The 25,767-nt window shown below is 38.2% G+C and overlaps 1 protein-coding gene across 1 annotated transcript in view; it reads left to right on the plus strand.

Moving 5' to 3' along the window:
- Window positions 1–7,953, plus strand: part of LOC107742750 (nuclear receptor corepressor 2-like) — a 110,415-nt gene extending 102,462 nt beyond the window's left edge. Inside the window, exons 38-44 of the mRNA XM_016555787.1 lie at window positions 2,349–2,476; window positions 2,689–3,029; window positions 3,401–3,537; window positions 3,643–3,696; window positions 3,838–4,056; window positions 4,530–4,697; window positions 5,302–7,953. Coding sequence (XP_016411273.1) covers window positions 2,349–2,476; window positions 2,689–3,029; window positions 3,401–3,537; window positions 3,643–3,696; window positions 3,838–4,056; window positions 4,530–4,697; window positions 5,302–5,498 — 1,244 coding nt within the window. The 3' untranslated portion in view covers window positions 5,499–7,953. The remainder of the gene's footprint in view (window positions 1–2,348; window positions 2,477–2,688; window positions 3,030–3,400; window positions 3,538–3,642; window positions 3,697–3,837; window positions 4,057–4,529; window positions 4,698–5,301) is intronic.
- The last annotated feature ends 17,814 nt before the right edge of the window (window positions 7,954–25,767 follow it).

Genomic DNA, 25,767 nt, shown 5'->3' on the forward strand with positions numbered 1-25,767 from the left:
GTATCACGTGCGTGCTTTCACATTGAGCAGCATTAACTACACAGATCCGTTGTTCACTGACGAGCTGCGCAAAACCACGTTCATATTCGCGCGATTTTTTGCGCAGCTCGTCAGAGAACAACGGCTCTGTGTAGTTAATGCTGCTCAACGTGAAAGCCCGCAGGTGATGGAGATTTACCGCTGATTACAGAACCGGCTTTCTGACAAGATGCGCGTTAAATATCGCATGCGATTTATCGTGCAGCCCTAATCTACAGCCAAAAGACTAAAATCTTACTAGTATCAAACACATGAGTCTTGCTTTTACACTACTGTTCAAAAGTTTGAAGTGAGTGAGATTGAGAAGTCATTTATAGTGTTACCAGAGATTTGTTTCAAATAAATTCAGTTCTTCTGAACTGTCTGTTCATCAAAGATTTAAAAAAAAACACTATCCACAAAATATTAAGCAGCACAACTGTCTGTGGTAAGAAATATTTCTTGAGCGCCAAATCAGCATATTAGAATTATTTCTGAAGGATATGGTGGAAGGATTAGAGTAATGGCTGCTAAAAATTCAGCTTTGTCATCACAGGAATAAAACAAAAACAACAACAGTTCACAATAAGGTCTCATTTAGTTTGATGCATTAGTTTACATGAACTAACAATGAACAATATATATATATATATATACACATACACACATACATATACGTACACACACACATATATATATATATATATATATATATATAAAAATTTAAAATGTATAAAAAATATAATAGAAAGCAGATGTTTTAAATTGTAATAATATTCCATAATGTAACAGTTTTACTATATTTTTTATCGCAATAAATGCAGCTGTGGTGAGCATAAGAGACTTCTTTTGAAAACATAAAAAAAATATTACTAAGCCCAAACATTTGAAAGGTAGTGTATGTTGTTAGGACCATATTTATGAGGGGGAGCTTCTTTAAAAATAATGAAACTTGTCAAGTGTCTGAAACCATTATGTGGGATTAGAATAAATAATTCCTCATGATTCACATCACTGCATTTAACCAATGTTGTTCTTGGATGTGCCTGAAGTCTTTTAAGATTTTTCTATTCATTTAAATTGAATCCATGAGTTGTCAATGTAAATATTATTGCTTTTGTTGATTATATATATATATACAGGTGCATCTCAATAAATTAGAATGTCGTGGAAAAGTTCATTTATTTCAGCAATTCAACTCAAATTGTGAAACTCGTGTATTAAATAAATTCAATGCACACAGACGGATGCATTTATTTAACATCTTTTGTTGTTTGATTAACATTGAGACAGACAGGCATTTAATTAGGCTGCTATCCCTTTAAGACCGAATCAATGTACTATACTGACACATATCTGGTTTTGTCCCGTATTTCAAAATTTCTTTACAACTGGGTGATCAGAGCTGGTAGTGGTAGTAGTAGTGATAGTGATAGTGATGTTGATGTTCTGTCATGCGAGAACAGCCTAATCAAAGGTAACTAAGCTTGTCAAGGAACAAAATTACCATCCAATCACAATTCGTTATTGAATAACTTGCAGTAAGTGAGGCCGGGATACGCGGAATCATGCTGAAGGACACACAACAGAAATGCTCTCTCGGCCGCACAATCCCAGTTCTGCGATCAGTTCTCCTTGTGCCTGAATTGTCAAATACACACAGCTGTCAAAATGTCCATCGTGTGGAGTATCTCACGTAAATGCAGTCGGTTATGGCTTAAGTGAACATAAACAGGTGGGTGAAAACTTGATTTTTTCAAAATAAGTCGGGACATTAAAAATAGAGCTGAAATACGGGACTGTCCTGGGAAAAACGAGATGTCTGGTCACCCTATATATATATATATATATATATATATCAGCCTCAGTTTCTGTCGTGTCAATATATACTTTATTCTGTTGTAAAGATAATAATGGCTAGTGTGAAAATAGTGGGGAAAATCCAATGTACAGCTGCAGAAAAAGGAAAATATCCCTGGTTCTTAGGCCTGGTAATAAAGCAGATATATCCACCTCTCCTACCTTCACAGCTCATTTTAAACACGCATTTTGCTTCTGTTTTATTGTTGTGTTTTTGTTCAAAGCATTTCTGCTAATCAGCACAGTGCTTACACTTCGCTACAGTCAGATGCCTCCATAATGTTGGCTTGATCTCTGAACACACGTGTGAGCAAGCCATTGAGTACTGTAATCCCAGAGCCTGTATGTGACCGCACCGCTTACACACCCGTCTCTGCTCTTACCCTCACTGTAATCCAGAGCCTTCTGCCACATCATACTCAACCGCACTTTCATGTCTTCTCTTCCTGTCTATGTGTGCTTCCCTGTCCTCTCTGCAGCTCACCAAAAGGCACTAGAACAGCTGTACGGGTCTGAGGACAGACTTTCTCCAGGTCAGCAGCCGCCTTCTGCTGTCAAAGGCTCTCAGAGAGTGGTCACTCTCGCCCAGCACATCAGTGTAAGTGCCACAAAAATAACCAAAAATGCCCAGCAAATTCTAGACAATTAAATGAAACAATCTGTTATGGCTGTCGCAATTAAAATCATTTTTAAAATAATTTGATCAATCTGACCTTTTACAAAGGTAAAAAAAAAGTAACTATTCTAAATATAAATATGTGTACTTGTCTCCTGCTTGCACATCACCAAATGGATGTTTTCTCTTTTCAGGAGGTGATCACTAAAGACTACACGCTCCAGTCGCAGCAAGGCCAGATAGGGGGTCAATCATCTCTACAGCCTGTGTTTGGATATCACAGCTCCCCTGTGCTGGATCTCACTCGTCCTCCCAGCGCCCCCCAAGCCCAGACCCCCACAGACCCCAACGCCCGCTACACCCCAGAAGGCGCTGCTGCTGAGAGGGAGAGAGGGAGAGACAGGTCTCCTCCTCAGAGTAAGGCCTCTCCAGTGAGTCTGGCTGCTGATGGGATTGAACCTGTTTCACCACCAGGGGCCATTTCGGAGCCGGAGACACCAGGAGCTGCCTACCCTAATGAACAAGCAGAGCAGGGGTATATAACATACGAACAGATGCATTCACACAATAGTGATGGGAGTCAGTCTCATTAGAGTGGATTGGTTCAAACAACGATTCAGACTGATTCTATGCAATGGACCCTTTTCACATTCCCTTGGTTCTCAGAGATGGAAGTCGTCATGATTGGGTGAACTTCCATAGTGGTGGACAGAAAACTACAATTATAATTTTTGCATTTCAATTTGATTTTTAATAGCTCTGGAAGCACGTCATCACAGTCTGTGAAAAGGCTCCATTCTTTAACGAATCATTAACTATTTGACTCAATAGAAGGATTCATTCACTAATTGGACATCATCTTTCATCCTGTATTTTCATTACTCATTCTCTGCTTTTGTGTCTCAGTATGGGATCTCGTTCACCAGCTAGTAGCTCCCAACCACCAGCCTTCTTCAGTAAACTGACTGAGAGCAACTCCGCTATTGTCAAGAGCAAGAAGGAAATGATTAAGAAGATGGTGGTCGGCACAGAGGCTGAATTCAGTGAGTTAATGGGACTGAATCTGTTGGGTTTTAACTGACATTAATATGTATGTTATTGTTGATGGCTAAACGGCTCAAACTTATCTTTTCCTGTCTCTGTTTTAGACCAGGGCCAACCTGGGACAGAAATCTTTAACATGCCCGCCTCTACAAATGCAGGTGAGCAGCTCCTCCACTTGTGGTCTTTTCTCCTCAACAGCAGTTCATTTTATACTACTGTCCTCTGTCTTAAGGAAAGCTTGCCAAATAACTTCACACACTCCTGTTTCTTTAACACAACCACTGTAACATCTGTTTTAGGACCCGTGAGCGTGCGCAGTCACCCGGCACCAGAGGCCAGCGGTAATACTATAGGTCTGGAGGCCATCATCAGGAAAGCCCTCATGGGAAAGTATGATGAACAGATGGACGATCGCTCACCGTCCAACTCTGTCAACTCGATGAGTGTTGGCGTGCCAGCTGCTGTCGGGCCGCCAGCTTCAGCGGATGGGCGTTCTGAAGACCCCTACTCCTTGCCAGGTGCGCCAAATAAACCCTTTATAATGCAGCTACCTTCATGGCTGCATGTGTCAGGTTTTGGCTCCATTTTTTGGACCAAATGTGCTCACATGTAAATTAGTAACAGCATGTGATAATAAATTGTTACATGATGAGCCTGTATTTAATGCAGTTGTGTTTTCTTATCTTGCATACTTTTATTTTTTGAGGACTCAACCTGTTCATTTTGGCACCACCCCATTTTTTTCTAATTTTTACCAAGTGACTGGTAAATATGCACCGTTTCGTTCCTTTCATGTCTACAACAAAAGAAGCATGGCCTCTCTTATTTATTAGTTGCATTTGCATACTTTTTTTTCACTGGTCAGAAGAACAGACCTATGACCTGTTTTTGAGTTATGTTCCACCAGCTGAGAATTATTTTGGAAACATTCAGATATCTTTATATTTGTTTGTCTGACTATCTCTGATTTGTGTCCTGTGTTTGAATTCAGTTAAATCCAAAGGAGGGCGCTCTAATGGTCGCAAGACTAAGTCTCCTGGTCCTGGTCTGTCTGGAGGAGAGAGACCTTCATCTGTGTCCTCTGTCCACTCTGAGGGAGACTGTAACCGTCACACCCCACTCACCAACAGAGTGTGGGAGGACAGACCCTCATCTACAGGTACACACGTGCACGCACACAATCACAATAGGGGTGAGAAACTTGTTAAATATTAGCAACATCTGCCAACTAAAATGACTGAATCAATTTCACCTAATATTTCAAATCATTATATAATAAATTTGGGTTAATGTATGTTAAATTCATGTTAAGATTTTTATTTTTTGTTTTTGAGCGAGGGAAAGAAAGGTTGCAATAAATTGATCAAAAGTGACTATTCATCTATTCATCAAAGAATCCTGAAAAGAAATTTATCAGGGTTTTCTACAAAAATATCAAGCAGCTCAACAGTTTTCAACATTGATTAAAATCAGAAATATTTCTTCAGCATCAAATCAGCATATTAGAATGATTTGTGAAGGATCATGTAAATTCAGCTTTGTCATCAAAGGAATAAATTATATTTTAAAATACATTTAAATAGAAAAGCTATTTTAAATTGCAGTATTTCAAAAAATGACTTTTTTACTGTATTTCTGATCAAATAAATGCAGCCTTGGTGAGCATAAGAGACTTCTTTTAGAAATGTTACAAAGTCCTACCGAATGGTACTGCACATTTTATGTATTTATATATGACATTTTTTTCTGGTTCCTCCTCGTAGGCCCCACTCCATTCCCCTGTAACCCCCTGACCATGCAGATGCGTCTCCCCAGCGGGATGATGTCAGGACCCTCACCTTCCCCAACGCAGCAGGGCACATCGGCGCCTCCACAGGGCCAGACCCAACCCCGCACCTGGGAGGAAGAACCCAAACCTCTGCTGTGCTCTCAATACGAGACCCTGTCAGACAGCGAGTGAACACACACCTCACGCCGCATACACTAGGACTGAACGTTTGCTGCTTATGAACAGAAACTTGTTACTGTAAACAGGGATGTTCGTGAACACACACGTACTCGTGTCCATACTGACATACGGGAACACACACACGTCCATCTGCGCTCATGCCCTCTGATACCTCTACACACATATTCATACATAGACATACATCCCATAACCCACCCAAGCGCGCACACTCAAGCCATCAGTGGAAGTGCATTACATGGCTACAGACGTGTGTTGATGTGTCAGTGTGTTTGTGAATGTGTGCGTCACTCCAGGACTACTTGTAGGATGAATCACTTTTTAGGTTTTATATATATATATATATATATATATATACTTCTATTCGTGTCGTCTTGCAGGCCTTATCAGAGTTGACTCATCTGTTTTGTTTGAAGCGTTTTGGAGCATTCCTCATTAGACTGCTCAGGACACACACTCTTATACTGTAATACAACTGCAAATTGTTTGTTTTGTGTGTGTGTGTGTGGTGTAATGCAAAGGCTGGATGAATCCTCTGCAGAAATAAGCACCCACACACACACACACGCGTATACCCTCTGAGTTCTCATGTGCATCTGCAGTCCTTCATGATGGTTCATGTGTTGCCAAGATGACCCTGTTATTTTTTTTATGGATCTGATGCTGTTGGGCCATCCGAGTATGTGTGTGATGAAACAAGACCTTCAGAGAGGCAGGTTGGCTGATCCCTGTGCTAAACTCTACTGGGTTTGAAGCAGATTTAATTTGATCCTGTAACATTCTGTCCTTACCATGCTACTTCTGAGAGTTTACATGGGCAGCCAAATCATTGGTTTACAGGGTACACATAATGTTCATTTGTTAACATCAAACCTTCATTTTTTGCTTTAGTTTTGACACTCAGAAGTGACTCTAGCTGACCAATAATATGTTGTCTTTTCCGTCATCTCTCTTTGATAGTAGATGTGCGAGATGTTTTTAGTTTCGAACTTTATGTACATGAACCTTTGCATGTTTTTTTTTTGTAATGAGTTAAGCACTTAGTCGGCAAACGGTTCCTGTCAGTGTCCTTCAACGGATGCCGACCTGAATGCAACATTTTACACAGCATTTATTTTCGTTTTTCTTATACAGTGTTTTGTTGATTTGTTTCGTCACCTACCTTGTCAAGTGTTCCACTCTCTAGCGACAATCACTGGCAGAGAGTTGAGCGAGTGGACGCATCTTTAGGGGAAGCTGCTTTATCAGGTCTGAATGTCCCAGCAGACCTGATGTTTTTCACGTCATCTATTTGTTGAAGAGTTAAAGCCATGCTGTCTGGCCAGTCCTTTGACATGACACTCACTGAGAGCTGCTTTACTTTTGCTCTTTGTGCTTGAACGAAGGGTTCGGGATGTGTTTTTTTTCTCCTTTCTTTGAGCTCATTTGAGGAGATAAATCCTGCGTAATAAAATAAAATGGAGGTGAGCAGACGCCACACCCCATATAACCTGTAGTCCTTCACTCTGTACAGTTTTAAAGATAATTCTAGTGTTAAGTGCCATGTATTTGACATACATTTCTGAAGTTAAAACTACCAAGTGACTACGCACAATTGTTTGTTTTTTTCTTCTTGTTATGCCAGGGTTGTACAATTTGTCACGCAGGCACAATTTAAAACCGTGAAGGAGACATTTACCGTGTCAGTCTCCTCTCCAAAACGCCTCTTTTTCGGACCACCGTAGCGGTGGGGTTACTAATTGCTTTGCATGCAGATTAGATAGAATGAAATGTTTTAATTCGTATTGTTTGACTTTTATTTGTCACATGGTTTTAACAGTTCAAACTGCAATGCTAATTGTAATCTCCAGACTTTGGGGATATTTTTGGAAGCTAATTAAAAGATGAAACGTAAAAGTTCAGCAGTGGGTTTTATCCGGTGGGGGCTTTTGTTGTTGCTTTGGTGGTCGAGGACCGTTTTAGTGCACTACCTAGTGTGGTTTTGTATAATGGGGCTTTATCTTCAGTCACTTCAATCCCAAATACACTCTCATCAAGATCCCTGAATGGGGTGTGCAAACAGTAGCTATACTTTTTTTTTTTTAACCATAACATCTACACAGACATCCCAGAATGCTCTGCTCTGATTTTGAGATTCATTCTCTGACATACCACTCCAGACAGTATTGTATTTAGTGGACAAGTCACTCTAAAGTTCAGTGTTTTCTTGTATAGCGAGCCCTTTTTCCTCTATATTGACTGTTTGTTTGACCTTTTTACTGAGGACAGGATTGCACTTTCCTTAGATGAGGTGTTCTCATTTGTAACTGATAAACGTAAATGAAGCTGAGAGATTAAAACAAATGAAGAGGAGAGAGATGGGAAAACAGCGGTAATCGTCGCCCCTCTTAAGATTGGAAAGGTTAAGTGGGTATTTGGGTGGCATCTGTTTTTGTACAACCATTTTGTGCATAGTAAATGATTATGATGAATACATTCATTTCAGAATTTCCTTGGCTGGAGCTTGCATTTTGTTCTGTTTGTGTGCTGAAAAAAAATTGTACATAGCCCTAGCCAGAGGTGGACAGTAACAAAGTACATTTGCTAAAGTATTGTACAGAGATGTGCTTTTTGAGTATCTGTAGCCTACTTCACGTGAGTATTATTTTTTCTGAAATCTTGTCTTTTTCACTACATTTGAAAGACATATCATACTTTTCACCCCACTACATTTTGTTGCTTCAAGAGGGTATTGCAAGTTTACATACAACAATAATAGAACAGTGCATTGACATAAGGGAAATTTACTTTTGGTACTTTTACTTGAACTTGAGTAAAAATGAGTCTTCACAACTTTCACTTGTAATGGAGTAATATTTGAGACGCAGTATCTGTACTTTCACTCAAGTAATGCAAGTGTGTACTTTGTAAGCTGTGTAAATCGGGAAAAACAATGGGGATCGGACCGATAAGGCCGAGCACCACAGCAGTCTTGTAGCCAATCAGCAACAGAGGGCGTGTATATGTATACTCGTGATTGGGAGAAGAGAAAGTAAACAAGCGGCGGGAGGTTTCTAGAGAGATGACTGAAATGTTACCAAAAGGAAAAGGTCAGAAAACTATGACTGGAATAAGAAGGGTTACGATCAGGCACGAGCTACGACCGGCGTTAATGCTGGAGAGACGTTACAGAGAGTGGGGAAGGCCTGAAAACGCACGTCGATATTTTGATTCTGTTCCACACATGAGTGACATTGGATTTGCCATGTTTCACAGAAACAGTGCTGTTGTTGTAATATTAGCTATAGTATTAACAGGACTGATTCATGTTGTATACCTGTCTGATAAGCCGGTGATTGTAGTTGTTGTTGAATGTGTTGCATAGCGTGTTCGTGTGTTTAGGGGCGGAGCAACCCAGCTAACAATTTTTGGTTCTCAGAAGGTCATTTTTTTATGGTTTGTTTTGGTTAGCCAGGAAATTTTTCTTAACGTTCCCAGAACGTTAGTTGTAGTTTTTTTTGTTTGAAGAACGTTCCCATAACGTTAGTATTTGGTTCCCACATAAATAACCAAACGGGAACCAAAAACTAATGTTAGGGATTGATTGTGTTTATGGGGGCACTTTAACACATGTTCATGCTTCGTTTAAAAAAAAATGTCATTATTTTTCATATATTTGACCGCTGATTCCATGTCTGTTGACTTCCTGGTTCTATGAAGCCCCTTCCCTTCCTCAGAAATACGCAATGGACTCAGATTGGTTAGCTGGCCCCGTGTGTTGTGATTGTGTGTTCCCGGGGGCAGGGTTTATTTGAATTTTAGCGTTTGTCATATCACAAACCAAGGAAGAAGCTCGACAAGTAGTCCCTACCAGCCGTTTGTTGTAGGCCTTAAAAAGCTAATTCTGTAAAAGAAAATATCTCCCTTTGCATTGAACTCTTCAGATGTTGTTTATGCTCAAACAGGAACATTACTCATTAACTAAAGATAAAAAATTGAAATCATAATCAAGGACCCCTTCCCTGAGTTTTTAAAATAAATATTTTAATAATTATCACATTTGCGTATTCAGAGTTCTCTGACATTGGTTAATGTTCATATGGCATGCAGGTAAACATAAAATATTTCGTTTTTTAGTAAGTGTTTTAATTAGATTATTTTAGAATTATTTTAATTTTACATGATTTTTGATTTAATGAATTGTTAGCTTTTCATTAAACTCATAAATCCCCTGCAGTTCCTTTAAAACCCCCAGTTTGGGAAACCTTGATGTAATATAATGTTTAATACACTTCATGTTGTTAATTACAATGAATGGAATATATTTTCTTACTCTTTGTAATTGTACATCATTATGGTACAAAATTATCGGTAAATAAATAAATAAGGTGGATACATTAAAAACTTGACCACAAATCAGACTGAAACTGAATAACTGAATATCAGTTTGTGCTCTGATTACCATAGTAGTTATCAAAATAAAATTAATTCGAAGAATGTGTACTTGGCATAATTCGAGTCTGATTCAGTCATTTTTATAAAATGATTTAACAACTAATCCAGTCATGTATTAAGTGAAAGATTATGGAAATTAATTTGCCAAAAGGTGTAGGAATTGTGTCCACGTTTAACCTACAATCGGTGGATTACTAGCAGCAGCAATACAAATATGTTTGCTATGCAGCCTCAGCAGTTGACGCGTCTCTTCACTGCATTATATGTGTTGGCATCAGGACACATGTTGAGCACTAGAGGGCGCTGCTGACCTTCACACGATCTCAGGCTACAGTCAGGCTGAAGTCCTTTGTTTGCTGCAGCTCTTAATTTATGACAACTTGTTTTCATGCCGCTGAAAGCATGGAAAGCAGCTAAGGAGGAACTATTTTGAACATTCTTCTGTTTGGGGCAGAAAAATCCCCCGTTAAACATCACACAGAGAGACCATAGGGCACAAAAACATATTGTTAAATATATTTCACAATATACAAATAAATAAAAATGCCCAAACTATCGATATATTTATGTAAATATATTTTCTAAAAATATTTAAAATGATAGCTTTTTTATATCTTTTTTTTTTGTGTGCATATTTTTGGAAATATATTTAAAATATTTTTATATTTTGCTCTCAGTATTTCAGTCCCAAGAAATTACATTCACATATGTCACAAAAGTTAAAAATCTTCGTTGTCTATAACATGTAAATATGTAACACATTTGCATTCAAATTGAATGATAGTATTACAATATTTAGTGTTTATATTAAATGTTATTTAACATTTAGTATGTAAAATTACAATATTTGTGGTATTAGTGTAAATTGGGAAACATTTCGCCACTGAGATGACGATATTAGCATTAGGCCTTGTATCACATTTTGATTGGCTGACTGTTCTTCTAGGTGTTAATGGAAAATGTCTTGTTTTAGGAGCCTACTAGGTATGTTTTATGTTTATGTGGCTTACCGTTCACAGAAGAGCGAAAACACTCAACATTTGATGTTTAATAGCAATAAAGTGGGCAAACAATTTAAGTAGAACACTTCATTTAAGCACACTCTCCATCCTGTAAAGCAAATTCAAAGAACTGCTATCCAATTTCTTCAGTAGCAGTTCCTTTAGAATGACTCAGTCGAGACGATTCGCCAAATGTTTGTAAATCATTAGACTGGAGAACTTTTTGAAAGTAAAACGGTCAGGCGTTGGGAAACAGTAGGTAGACATAATCTTGTGTTAAAGCAGGAGAAAAACATACATGAGTAGAAATTGATTTCAAATACGACTAATATACAAGGCTTTTTTTGAATATGTCAAATAAACATTGCATTTACTGTATTAAACTTGTTCAGTGCACTATATGTAGCTGGAACATTCACTTACCTTATAATAATGTACTTTATGACTGCTTTTATGTAATCCTTTACTCCTATAAATGAGATCTAGCCTAAAGCAAGCTTGAATGCATGGATTAAAATGATATACGCTCCAAAAAGACTCAATGCCTCTCTCACGGCTGGCAGTTTTATAGGAGAATGGTGGAAGGGTTTTTCATCTTAAGCTGGAAAGTGCTGTGTAAGTGATAATGTACATGGAAAACAGAGACTCATTCTTACCTCACAGATCATTAAACATCCAGAGTTTATCAAAAGAAGGCAAACATACAGCCGTTGTAGGGTTTGGGGCTTTTATTTAATCGGTTTGGATATACATGTTTTTTTTTCTTAAATTATTTTCTCATCTGTTGTCCAAAAGAAGACCATTAAGTTGGGAATTATACAAAAATATAAAGAGAATTACGAGTGCTGTATGCCACATATACAACAGGAAAGTATTTTACAGAAACACAAATCACCGTGTTAGGAAATCAAACAAAATCCATCCGTTAGCGGAAAGCATTTGTACACCAAACAAATGTAATCATAAAATTTCATACATCTCCCCTCGGATCTGCTTTCAACACATTGCTAAAATTCCTCTAACAACTTATCAAATGTCCATCTTGAGTGAACAGGAAGTTATTTATCGGTCATGGCTTCTGATGAACCCCTGATGATTTTTTCGTCGCGTCATGGAATATACATGCACTAGTTTCCTGTCTTACACTAGTTAGACTTGGCTCTTTTGATTTGTACTGCCAAGCTTTTCCTCTCAAAACTCAAAACACATCCACATACCAGACGGAAACATACTCTGTCACTGTTTTTCTATTTTCAGGCACCAGAAGATCTCTATTATATAAAATCAGAAATTAAAAAAAAAGAAAATGAATGAGGTAAGAGATCTAAATTTACAAAACCCACTTCAGCTTTTACAGAATCGAAAGCGTATAGTCCAGACATAAGACAGACATGACGTACTTACACCTCCATAATGCTTTACCGCTCAGTCCAAATCTCTCTCTCCGCGCACTGCTCCGTTACATCTCATCGCCTCCCTAAACAACAACAGCTCTGCTACACAAAAGCGTGTGTTATACATGAAAGAGGAAATGCACTCGCTGGAGGAGACAGGAGCTCAGTTTGGGACTCTAGATTTTGGCTGAGACAAACTGGCTCCGAAAAAAGTCAGAAATTACTCATTACCTTTGACATTATCTAACCGTGCAATCGCAAAGTATAACCGTACAGGCTTCAGGAGGTCAAAGAACCTCGTCTCTGTTCAGAGATTAAACCCGTCTCACAAATCCAGCATTTGAGAACAGAATATGCCGAATTCTCTCATCGAACACATGCTCAGTCCACTTATTTCAAATACAACCTTCTGTTTCCTGTCATTCTGTGAGTGCAGCTCTTATTTTGGCCACTGAATTATTAGCACGTCGGGCGGCTTCTGAAACTCTTGTGCAAGACATTATTCCACGTTTTCTGAGGTACAAACAGAAAGGGAGGAAATATTTAAGGTTGTATTTCCCTTTCTCTGAATTTTACAGAATCTTTGGTCCAACCTTTCAAGTGCTCCTACACGTTGATTTGCCCTTAGTCATACCAACACATTTACAGCCAAAACAAGAAACAAACAACTTTCCACAAGTGCAACTTAAATACAGTTTATATTTCCTCAGCCAGTTCTGATAGTCTACAGATTCATGTCAGTAGACCTTAGTCATGGTTAGCGCTTGTTTAATTTTTGACATCTGTGTTAAATTCAATACAGCATCTAACCTGACTGAGGTCTAATGACTTTGTGCTCTCGTCCACATATAATGTGCTTATGCATTTCGTTTTAATTATGAACTCTTTCCTGTTTGAGCATTTGTAAGAATCCGCAATACTAAGACAATAAAATAGGCCCACATGGACTCGGCCTGTTTTTACATTTTTGGGGGGAATATTGGCAGAATTTTATGGTATAATTAAAATGGAAAATTGCATAAAAGTCCTACGGTTTTATTTTTGGATTACAATCTTATCAAATTAGCCAAAGTATTCCAATAAAAAAATGAAACCAAGCTAACTTTTAGTACCAGACACATAATGACTAATAAAAAGATTGTGATTTTTGAACTGACGTTCTTTTGAGTTCTGTGTAAATCTGCGGATCTTTCGGTGGAGTTCTGCGGGCTTAGATTCCTCGCGGGCCTGTGAATCAGCAAACAGCAGAAACTGTTTTGCCCCAAATGCTTTTCCCTCCACCTGACTGGTACGACTGGATATTAAAATTCAAAGAAAAAATCTCCAGATGTACATAAATACATCACTGATACGTAAAACATATGTAAAGACCGCAAACACACACTCAACTCCAGCTCATCTCCAACATCAAGTACCAATGTCACTGAAAGCAAAAGAACAAAATGACCCTTACTGAGCATCCGTCGTTGAATTGGGGTTTTAGTCCATGTACTCTCACTGTAGCTCTCTAACCAAAGGGAGTTTTTGAATTCTGGGAAGGATAACACATCTCTGATGTGTGTCTCTCAGAGGTCTTCTGTGTAAATGATGCATGGACTGGCGTCCTCGGTGGACTCCAGCCTGACTGTGGACACAAACCGCCGGCGGCCGGCTGCGTTTCTGTTGCCGTTGTAGTTCAGCGTGGTGCGGTATGTATTCCGGGTGTGCTTGGGGAACACGATGGTCGTGCTTTGGAAGTGTAGCGGCCTGTGCCGTGGCTCAAAGTGAACCTCTGACTTGTAGCTGCGCCACGTGCAGTTCTGAACGGCCACCACCGTCTCGCTGAAGGATGTGGCGGTGGGGACCTGGGCGCAGAACACCTGGTCACGGAAGTGTCTGTCTGAAGCGTACTTCACCACAGAGTTGAACCTGACGGCGGTCAAAAGACAAGAATTCATCAGTCAAACATTACTCAGCTAAGATTCAGGAAAATATGGGAATGTTCGCTCCAAGTCTGAGACCAACTTGGAAATCAGGTTTTGTAAAAGTTTAAAGAAATGTTATGATACAAAATAATGAAGAAATGTTTCTGATTCTGCACTATTTCTAGCTCACAAGTCAAATAAGTACATTTGTGACCCTGTACAAATGGTCAGATGTTCTTTCATTGGTCTTTCTCAAATCATGATAGAGAACATGATCATCAGGATTTACACAAACTCGTGGAGTTAAAGGGATAGTTCACTCAAAAATGCATCTGGAAGAGAAGAAATCGTTGAATAAGGTGGTATTTTTTGTTTTCTTTGCACCAGTGTTAATTTTGACAGCAAATTTTGATTTAGTTTTAGTTCGTTATCGTCTCGTTGTCGTCGGTGAAAAAAATGTAGTTGACAAATTATGACAAAAATTATTCGTCAACGAAATTAACACTGCTTTGCACACAAAAAATTATTCTCGTAGCTTCATAAAATTTAGTTTGAACCACTGATGTCACATGGACTGTTTTACCGATGTCCTTACGGAACAGAGCACTTCAACAGGCTCAGCCAAACAGTATCTTAATCAAAGGCTGAAGGTTGAAGAGAGTTTGACATTACAGTGGCATCACTATATTGACTGAGGTCTATAATAGCAAGAGAAAGCCAGGTATTATACTTATACATTATATTAGATATCACTGCGATGTTAAATGCAAAAACCATTTCAATTTGATACTGTAGAGAGCCCTCCAAATATAGACATTGGCAAAATATCTATAATGATAAAAAATGTGTAACTGATAGTTTACTTGGAAAAAATTAAAATAATGTTTACAGGCCTCTGGCCAGCAACGACGATGCAGTTACAATATCTGCCAGCAGGGGCGAATGGGACCATGCTAACTAGTCAATGCTAACTAGTCAAACCTTCACTTGTACAAGTAAACACTTATTGTTGTGCACAATGTTTTAATGGTATTACTACTCTTATTGATCTGGTACTTTAACATTATTCTTATCGGTTTTTGTTTTTTCATACTTTAAAAAAAAAAGAAACAAATTAAGAACAGAATTAACATTGATATATATTCTGAAATAGAAAATAAGTAAAACATACATAAAATAACACTACATTGTTTTCACTGTATAAATTGTTACATTAATGCTAATTAAAGCTACTAAAGTTATTCGGTCAAGAGCTGTGAGTGATTTTTTTTTTTCTTTTTTCCTCTGTAATGTTTGAGAGACAGACTCGGCGTGAGTGTGATCTCTCTTCTGGATTATGAATTTTCAAAATTGCATCCTAGACAAATGTCTTGGTATTTTTGCATATATAAATGGTTGGCGAGATACAATTTGCAACTTAACATTTATGTAGCTATAATAAATATTGTGTATTTTCTTATTTTCTTCAGTAACGAAAGTCGTCCGAGCTTATCGGTACTACCACAGTCTTTCATTATTTAGCCCTGGGGCCTATTTAATACCAGGTTTTGGTACCTTATCCTCATGCAGTTTGAGGGGTGCAGGATGGATACAGACACAGGGCTGTACTTCATTGGTTGTTCTATACTGACATCTAGAGGCCTGACATTCCTGACTGAATGTTTTTATTCACTGCTGCCTCTTCACACTGGAGGTGTCTGATGGATCTTTGCCTTTTGGTTTCATATATTTTTAGTCTGTAGTTCCGGTTGTAGTGTTTGTCTTTGTTATGGATCTGTTTGTTTCCCTGATCTATACCTTCACTCTGGGCTGTGCTGTTGATATGTATGTTGTGCTTGTCATATGGTTTTGTTTGCTTGTTTTGTTTAAACATAACATTTTTACAATACTGGCTGAAAGCACTACATAAATGTATTCTTTTTATTAGTAGTAGTAGTGGTAGTAGTATTAGGTAGTAGCTCACTATAAATAAAACATAACCAGTAAAAGGCGATAGGGCTGGGCGGTATATCGAGTTTGTACGATATATCGATATTTTCTTTATAAGCGATTCGATATGAGGCAATACCGTTTATATCGATATACAGTAGTTTGATACGAGCGCATCTGAAAATATAGCGGAGGACACAGACTGAGCTGCTGCGGAGAAAGTGCATCATCCAATTTGTTCTAAACATGTGACTAGCTTAGGATATTAAAAATCTATACTATTTTGTCTAAAGCATAAAGCACTAAAAACTAAAATCAGTTTTAAAAGTAAAGGTATCAATCACAGCATTGTAATATACAATATGAAAGCAATATATATAAAATATACAATTGCTAACAGTGTTATCAAATTATTCTCATTTTTAAAGAATAACTTTCAAGTGAGCTGTAGATAGACAGCAAAGGTAATCTAAATGTACAAACAGAAGTTGTTGATAAGCTGCTTATTATCATGCATCTCTTATGAGTTTTCATAAAGCAGCATACTTTGTTTCAGAGGTGCCACTGCACCCTTCTCTTTAATTTCAGCAAACAGAGGTCATAAGTTTATTATGCAACTGACTGCAACAGCTCTGCTGTTAGGCCTGCCACACTAAAATAGATTGGAGAGATTTTTTTTAAAGTTATGCAAACAGAACTCTCAAAATAGACCTGCAGCCACAAAATGAGAGGAAAAAGGCAGACATATCCTCTGCAAACATGCATACTGCATATAGTATACTGTATATACATGCTGGGATGGACAAACCTTTGCAAAGCAAGGTTGCCATGGACGGAAAATACAAAGTGCAGCAAACAATGATGGCTTTGTATGCCTACGTTTTCTTTTTTACTCTGAGAGAGCATTTGGTCCTCATATACTGCATGTTGCCTGTAGGCTCCACCACATTTGTATACATTTAAGTAATAGGATTTTGGAAACGGCATATTCTGAAGAACTGCGACAGAGGGATGTTTTGTTGACGTTGGCATGAGAGCTTTCCAAAGTGTTAAGACATACTGCTTAAAACCATGAAAAATTCATGTTGCACAAATAAAGTCATGCTGATCTTTTCTATTTTATCGAGTGAGACGCTTTATTACAGCGGCGTCCTGACAAGTGCATGCATGTTTCTTGAAGAGGAGTGTCTGAGTGATCATTTATAGACTCCAAAATGCCTTTAGATACTTGCTCTTAGCGGCATGCTCGGGCAAAGCATTTATGCTGCACAAATGCAGCTCAATCACGTTAACAGTCGAGCAATGGAAACCGGAATCTGTTTAATAAAAGAAGCTGTTGTTTTGTTAGTGCCGAGCTGTGTTTTCTCAGGGAAAACTTAATTTTTTTGCTCTAGAAGATGCATCTAGAAGTGTTGGAAATGGTTTCTTTCTATGCTAATCTGAATCTTCTAGCATTGTGGTTACTCTGAAGTATTGAGACACTGCCAGGATTCCAAAACAGATTTGAATGGATGGTCGAGTCAGATGTGGACACTGTTAGTTTAGCGTGCTACGCAACTTTCAGAGGCAGAAATAAGACTCTGGGTTATGCTGAGGCACTTGTACGGTGCTATACTCTAACGCAAACATGCGCTGTCTAGTAATACTGTACCAGTATGATATATATATATATATATATATATACTTTAGTAAAATCAGTTGCAAACCAAGTCCCCACATTATTTGTGCAGCACTTCAGTTTTGATATATGCACTGTTCCAAGTCCGAAATTTAAAGAAATTAAGTAATGAAATCAGTAATGAGGTTCCATGACTTAGAGGGCAGCTTACTATGTGGGCAGCGAGGCAACTTACTTAGTTTGCAAAACTGAGCTTATATCTTTCTCTCGTTTGTGTCTCACCCCACATATTTGCTAAGACTATGAAAATAATAGTAATGATAGTAGTTAATAGTAATGAAAATAGTTGCACCACAAAATGCAGTAAAGTCGTAAGAGCGATTTTCTTTAAAGGGACACTAAGAGACCTTCACATCACATCAAAGACCTTTGAAAGTCTTTGTTTGACTTAAAGGGTGATTATCTTGGGGGGTTCATTTATGTAGTTATTTTGGTGTACCAAGAATTACCAGTGATGGACACAAGTGGATTACTGTTTACCGCTACTTAAATCAGACTTTGGAATTGTTTTTTCAACCGTCTGTTTTTAAACGGATACACAAACGCACACACAAACGCTGCACCTAGGATCTGTGTGTAGATGTATTTTGTGTTAACATAATTATCTCAGGGCCTCAAATCCATTCGCAGTCATGGGATTCAGAAACCAAATAAAGACAATATAAAGAGTCCCCAGGGCTGTCTTTGGCTGTGTGTTTACGTTAGGGAAGAACTGATGGTAATTCATTGAGTGGCAGCAGAGGGCGTTCTCCTGCCTGGTGCCAGGCATTCTGTGCCCTGTTCTACTGCCACCTGTGCCACCTTTTAGATATTAACTATAGGGGAGATCAAGCCTTATTGTCACACTTTTTACTTCAGGGAATATGTATTAGGTTAAGTTTATTTTTGAAACTCAATTTTTGTGTAGACACATACCCTAAAGCAGTGGTTCTCAACCTTTTTGACTCAAAGGCCCCTATATATATATATATATGTGTGTGTGTGTGTGTGTGCGTGTGTGTGTGTGTCTCAGCACTGCTTGTTTGTTTGCACGTGTGTATGTGCTGTAAAAGGGTTGCTATGAGGAAGCTATGAGGGACAGAGAGAGATCGGTTACAGTTACCACATTCACCAAACACAAGGTCAACTTGTTTACAGAAACTCTCTCTCTCTGGTCGTTCCTTGTCATCCCTGCTTCATTAGAGCGAGTCTCCAGAGGCACGAGCACCTGAACCCCTTTCTATTTCAAGATTCTGCCCTATTACTTCACATTATTTGTCCCTGGCCTCCACACTGTCAAGTGTCTGTTTGTGTTTATGACAAACTGCATATGTACTTCTATACTAACATGTTGTTTTGAATTGAACTACTTCATTTAACCACCGGTTGCTCACGTCCTTTGTCCAATTGTCCTGTTTATACAGAAGCAGTTTGAATGCTGCCAGTATGAATGAGTAACTGAAGTCAATCTGTATCCACAGTGAATATGACTGAAGCAAATTTTAAATATCCCAACTTCAATTACAACAGATAGTAGTATTACAACTGATATGACGTTATCTAAAACGTGTCCTTTTTTCTTAATGCACAATATTGATCTTCTAATTGTATTGTAGTCCACTTAAACCCATTGCTTTTTTGCGGTCAACCTCAAACTCACATTTCAGATAATCAACAAATATCAAAAAAATATCTGCCACTACATCTGTTACATAGTGACTTAAATGAGTGCATTTAAGGTGCAAGTTCATCTGTCAAAGGACAAAACTGATGGAAGACAACAACTGGATCTAAAACCTTTGGATGACATACAGCTCATATCTCCAAAGCCACACATGAACACACAGTTCCAATGTCACAAGTGTGTGCAAAATAACCATACTCAAAAATGCAAACATATTGCATTATGTGTTTATTGATTTCATTGTTTTATCCCCTTTTAAAACTGATAGCACTCATAGTCATCATGCATGGGTCTAAATACTGCACATGATTTACCCAAGTAGGGGAGGTTCCTGCATCAACATCCTTTTCCTGGACAACAAGCAGTACCCTAACCCTACCCCTAAAATCAGTGCACCGATTGGTTGATATGAAAACTGTTCCACTGCCAGCACAGGATGTTGATTGAGGAACATGGCCTTCTTGGGTCTCATTTAAAGGGGTCATATGATGCGATTTCAAGTTTTCCTTTCTCTTTGGAGTGTTACAAGCTCTCTAAGGCTTCATTAGATGAATGCATACCAGTTTGCCTTCCCGGCTCTCCTTTCTGCAGATTCCTTGCAGCTCATTTGGGGTTGAGCAGCTGCCGGAGCGTGACTCGAGGATCCCCGGTGACAGAGAGTAGAAGGGTGGACTGGGGCTTGGAGGGAGTCCTGAATCCGGACTATCAAGCAGTCCCTCCCGGTTCTTTCCTTTCAAACTCTCATCCATAGCTTGCAAATGTAAATGCCCCACCATTTCTGGAAGAGCGTAAATGTTTTGAACCAGCCGAATTCACTCCAGGAAAGATGATATGAGAGATATAAACCTAAAGTCCCATATCAGAGACGCAGATGGAGTCCTGGTGTCCCAATAGATGCCTAAAATGTAAAATTACAATACATGTTATATGGGAGAATGGGGCTTGTTGTCACTCAAGTTCACTATCAATTCACTATCAGTTCTGATTCCACTTATATGTCTTATGGTAGGTTTCTTTTTCAGAGTCAATTTCTATATAGACAAACATTTAGGTCTTGTCTATATAATGCAAGACACACTGTCACACTCTATGGGGTAAGTTGTCACAGCAGATTCTGTGATTAACCAGTCTATTATAGGTTTTTAGCTAAATTAAAACCGTAATGAAACTCAGAAGTAAAGTAAAACACAGTCTTTCAAACTATTGTTATATAAATAATATTTGTATATACCAATATAATGTGTGACAACTTGCCCCGAGCTTACATTTATATGAGAAACACACAAAACCTTATGTTTACTGAGACTACTGTGACAACTAGACCTGGTCTACCTATTTTACAAAAAATGCTGTAATTAATTATAATTACTAAAATATTTGCAATAAATAATGTCTGTCTTAAAACCTAGTGTGCTGCCTAGCTAGACAGCAGTTTAGGCATCATAAGCGCGTTCGAACAGTAATCTCAACTAGAACGTTCGAACAGTAATGTCAACTAGAACGTTCAAACAGTAATCTCAACTAGAACGTTCAAACGCGCACATAATGCCAAAATACCGCCTAGGTAGGCAGCTCATTAGGTTTCGAAACACCGCCGAATATGTTCCCAAACGTGCGCGTTACCGGATAATACATACACGAGTTGGACTTATTTAATTAAAAGACAAACAAAAATCACACTTAATGCACTCTATTATACATTTAGACTATATGAAGGAGGAAAATATGCCTTAAAGAGTTTTTGTTACCTTAAAATTTAGAAATCCCGCCGGTTAAAACTCCGTGAATGAAGAGTTCAGCGCATAACACTTTAGTTCATGATCTCAGAAAAAAAGTAAAATCCACAACAGACGCGATGACTTCCTCGCAAACAGTTTAAAAGTGCGAGAAGGATACCAAAAACCTGTAAAGTCTCACAATAGTCTCCAGCTCATTAGCGCCGGTGTCTTCTGTGCGTCTCTTGCCCTTCTGGAAGCGCAGAAGTGTCTCTGGCAGCAGCCTCGCGCACACTGACCGCCAGCCTTTATGCGCCTGGAGCCAATCCAGAGCCGCCGAGGCGATGCTGTGTTACCAGCGCCGGCCAGCAGGGGGAGAACTGCATTTGACAGTTCTGACCTACATTTTAGCAAAACGTTTAGTGTTTAGCCCAAAAAAAGGGGGTAGAGCAAACCGCGAGCTTTTGTATAAAATCAATTTACACATTTCAAAATTATTTAGTATCGATTTCTGTTTCTGAATTAAAGAGTGGAATGAACCTCAGTGATTTCTGAAGAATTTGTGGGCTTAATTGGCCTCAGCTCTTGAGAAAGTGTATTGGGTTACTGTGGGATTAATGTGTCACACTTTTGAAAATTAGGGTGACCAGGTTTTTGGCAGAGATACAGCTTTCATTCTCTGTAATGTAATGCAGTTCTGTTGAGAACCATGAGCTGCTAAGAAAGACATTGATGACACTTCATTTTAAATCAGTCAGCCTAACAGGGACACACCTCATGAAACAGGGAGTGTCTTGAATAAACCGCCACTTCAGCAGAGGACACCTGCCGTTTCTTTATACCACATATGCCATTTGATATTTGATAATTAGTGATAACTGACCATAATGGAAATAAAAAATGAAATGCTGTGTCATGTGCATGATTGCTATGTAGACTACTGTTTGTGTATAAAAACAGTCACTAGGCTACTCAACAGAATTAATTGCTAAAATGCTTTTGAGATGCACTTTGATTGTTCACATGATTGTTCATTTGCATACACTAGAGAAATGTGTTCATAAACCTTTTAAAATTAACATTCAGTTAAACTTTTAAATGTTTTGAATTTAAAGCATTACATTGGATTTCTAAGTACTTTGTATTTTTATAAACCGCAGTAAATCCAGTGAAAAATGTGCAACAATGAAATACATGACTGAATATGCATGGATTGTCTTTGTCTTGTACAATTTTGCTAATCAAAAACAGTTCATCCAAAAGTCAGCAGATTAAAGTTAGCGTTTTTCCCTTGGTCTTCTTTGATCCTTGTGTATAGCATCACTGTAACATAGCAGCAGCTAATGGGGCTGTCATACAGCTAATGTAAAAGATATCTGTGTTTCTGATTCTGTATTTTGTGGGACAGTTGGCAACTCTAATGTCTCGGCATTTACCTAGTCAGAAACTATGCAGAAGCCTAGTCTGAGCCAAGCTGTGTGAGTGTGAAGGAGCATGTCTCAAAGCTCTGGCTGGTGTGTAGTTGTATTTCAAGCCTGGGTGGAGTAAGGGTGGGCACTTCCACTTTTCAAGGCATCACTACCAAACTTCCAAAAACACTTACACGCACATATATGACAGTCTGACAGAAAAACAAAGAAAGAAGATAACAGTGCTGGCAGTAAAACCAGATAAAAGCACGGGGAGAATTTGGCAGTCGTTTACAGACGTGCTGTTTGTTTGAACCTGAAGAAGAGTTATTCAGTGATTCTGAGGAAAGATAGATGACTGGTTCAAACACAGAAACATGTGTGTACACGCACACAATCATGAAACACGTCCAGAGAACTGATTGAGGCTTTGATGGTTCAGCGGTTTTCTGGCTTTACCTCGGCAAATTGCCAGGAATCACAGCAAAGCATTTATTGTTTGAATGGGATTTTGCCAAACAAAGGTGCCTTCATGGCACATAAGTGTTAGAATACACTTCCCAGAAACCCAGAACTCTTTCTGTCATTCACACACACACCTGCATGTAGAAATGTGAATTTCAAATGTAGCCGGAAATGGCGATTATCAGGGCCCAAGCACATTGGAAAGAGACCTCAATTATGACCTCAAATATGACACAACAGTATATAAATACTGGTGAATTTCAACATTCTTAAGTTAACTTAAAGTTTTGTGTGTGTCTTCAAAATGTCAAAAACATTCATGAAGACTTTCATGACGAACAGCTTTATGAATCAAACTTCTTTGAAAAAGTTTTTCCTCAGAAGGGAGTCTACATTATACAAACATAATTATCTAGGACTACTGAAAAGGATGTTTTTCCGAATAATCAAAATGGTGGAAAATTTAAGACAGAAAAAAAAAACATGACCAATACATTTGTGAAAACTTGTACAGAAAATGTATTCTCTGTCACTTATACAGTTCTGAAGTTATTAGTGAAAATGTGAATTTGCTTATTATAGTGTCTTGAAATCATTATAACAAATGTGATATCTAGGCACTTTACTGTTTATGATGTCCAGACAAATTTAAGGATGAAGAATCACCATTATAAATATTAATAAACCTTTGATGCTTCATAAATCATAAATATGTTTTTCCTTATATTATTTTATCAAAAAAGGATATTATAATAAGATATGAATATTATTATAACTATTTAACTGTGAATTATGAAATATACAGATGGTTTGGACTGTTTTATGCACTATATACTGTGTGTTTGCACAGAGGATCTTCATTCACTCCAGTATACAAAGAGTCCACTGTATAAGGATCTCTCACTCTCTCTCCCACTTCCTTCACACACGCAAACTCGTGCATTTGTCGTACGTTGTACTGACTCACTGTAGTGATTCATATTCCCTGTCTGAAATGGTGTGTTTGTAAATAGTTTTAAGTGATGACCCTTTCAGACATTGTGTGGTTTTACTCCCTCCCTCCCTCTCAAAACCAGACAGACACTCCAAGTGTAGTGTGTGTGTGTCGGAAAGAAAAAAAATTATGTTTACTGTATTAGACGTGAGTGCGTTGGGAAGTGGAACGGGACTTTCTGAGCATACACACACACATACGCACGTGTCGTTGTACTAAGCAATAACACACATCCTTCTCCAGTCTTCACACCTGTTGGCAATGATAATACTGCAGTGAAACCTGACAACCTCATGCGTTCACACACATGCACACTGCCAAACCAGCTGTGAAGAGGACGGTCCAAGTCCAGGTGTGTGCGTGGGTTTCAATGGTTTTTGAGTGAGAGAGTTTGTGCATATACAATGCATCTTTCTAAACTTCATGTTTGGTTTACATTTTCAGAGGAAAAAACGCTCACCTGAGCTTCACCTTCAGTCAATCATACACACAAATAAACCTCAGTTTTCTGGAATAGCTCCCTACATAAACAAGTCTTAATGAGGCCAGGGTTGCTCGCTCAAAGAAAAAGACTATTTCTATCACACATATACATACATACACACGCGCACACACACACATTTCAATGGTTTTTGAGTGAGAGAGTTTGTGCATATACAATGCATCTTTCTAAACTTCATGTTTGGTTTACATTTTCAGAGGAAAAAACGCTCACCTGAGCTTCACCTTCAGTCAATCATACACACAAATAAACCTCAGTTTTCTGGAATAGCTCCCTACATAAACAAGTCTTAATGAGGCCAGGGTTGCTCGCTCAAAGAAAAAGACTATTTCTATCACACATATACATACATACACACGCGCACACACACACACACTCACACACACACACACACACTTTGTGGCATTGATACTAACACTGTGAGGCAACAACGCTCCCATTCTATTGCACTGCACCCAAACAGCATCAGTTATAATGGTCATAAATGTTCTTTTAAGTGACTGTTTTTGTCATAAATTATATGTTTGACAGCTTAATTGATCATAATAGTTGATTGTAATTGATTAAGCATAATTAAAGGGTTAGGTCTCCCAAAAATGAAAATTAGACTGTGTTTTACTCACCCCCGAGGCATCAAAACACAGTCTACTTTTCATTTTTGGGTAAACTAACCCTTTAAGATTGCATCATTTTTTTTCTGCATGCTACACACTGTATATTGTGTTGCTTTGTAAGGAGGGTAAAATGAAACACAGGATAAGATGAGCCACCCTTGTTTATAGGCAACCAGTTACAAAAATGCATGTGACTTCAGTTAAATACAGTATATAAGTAAAGTAATATGTTGTTTTTTTTCCCAGTAAGGGATAATCAGTATAACCTGTATTTTGTTGACATTAAAAAAAAAGTTATGAGCCATCCTAAAGTAGTTTATGGAACATGCCCCTGGAGTGTAAACTATGCCAAAATACAAACTACTTGTTCCAGACAGCATATCTATCAAAGTTAAATAAATAAATAAATAAATACATTACATTCATTCCAATTGATCAAACGTTACAGTAAAGACTTTTACAATGTTACCAAAAATTATATTTCAAATAAATGCTGTTCTTTTGAACTTTCTATTCATCAAAGAAACAGTTTCCACAAAAATATGAAGCAGCAAAATTAGA

This window comes from Sinocyclocheilus rhinocerous, unplaced genomic scaffold (genome assembly GCF_001515625.1).
Source record: "Sinocyclocheilus rhinocerous isolate Xijiao unplaced genomic scaffold, SAMN03320098_v1.1 scaffold2212, whole genome shotgun sequence".
Taxonomy (NCBI): domain Eukaryota; kingdom Metazoa; phylum Chordata; class Actinopteri; order Cypriniformes; family Cyprinidae; genus Sinocyclocheilus; species Sinocyclocheilus rhinocerous.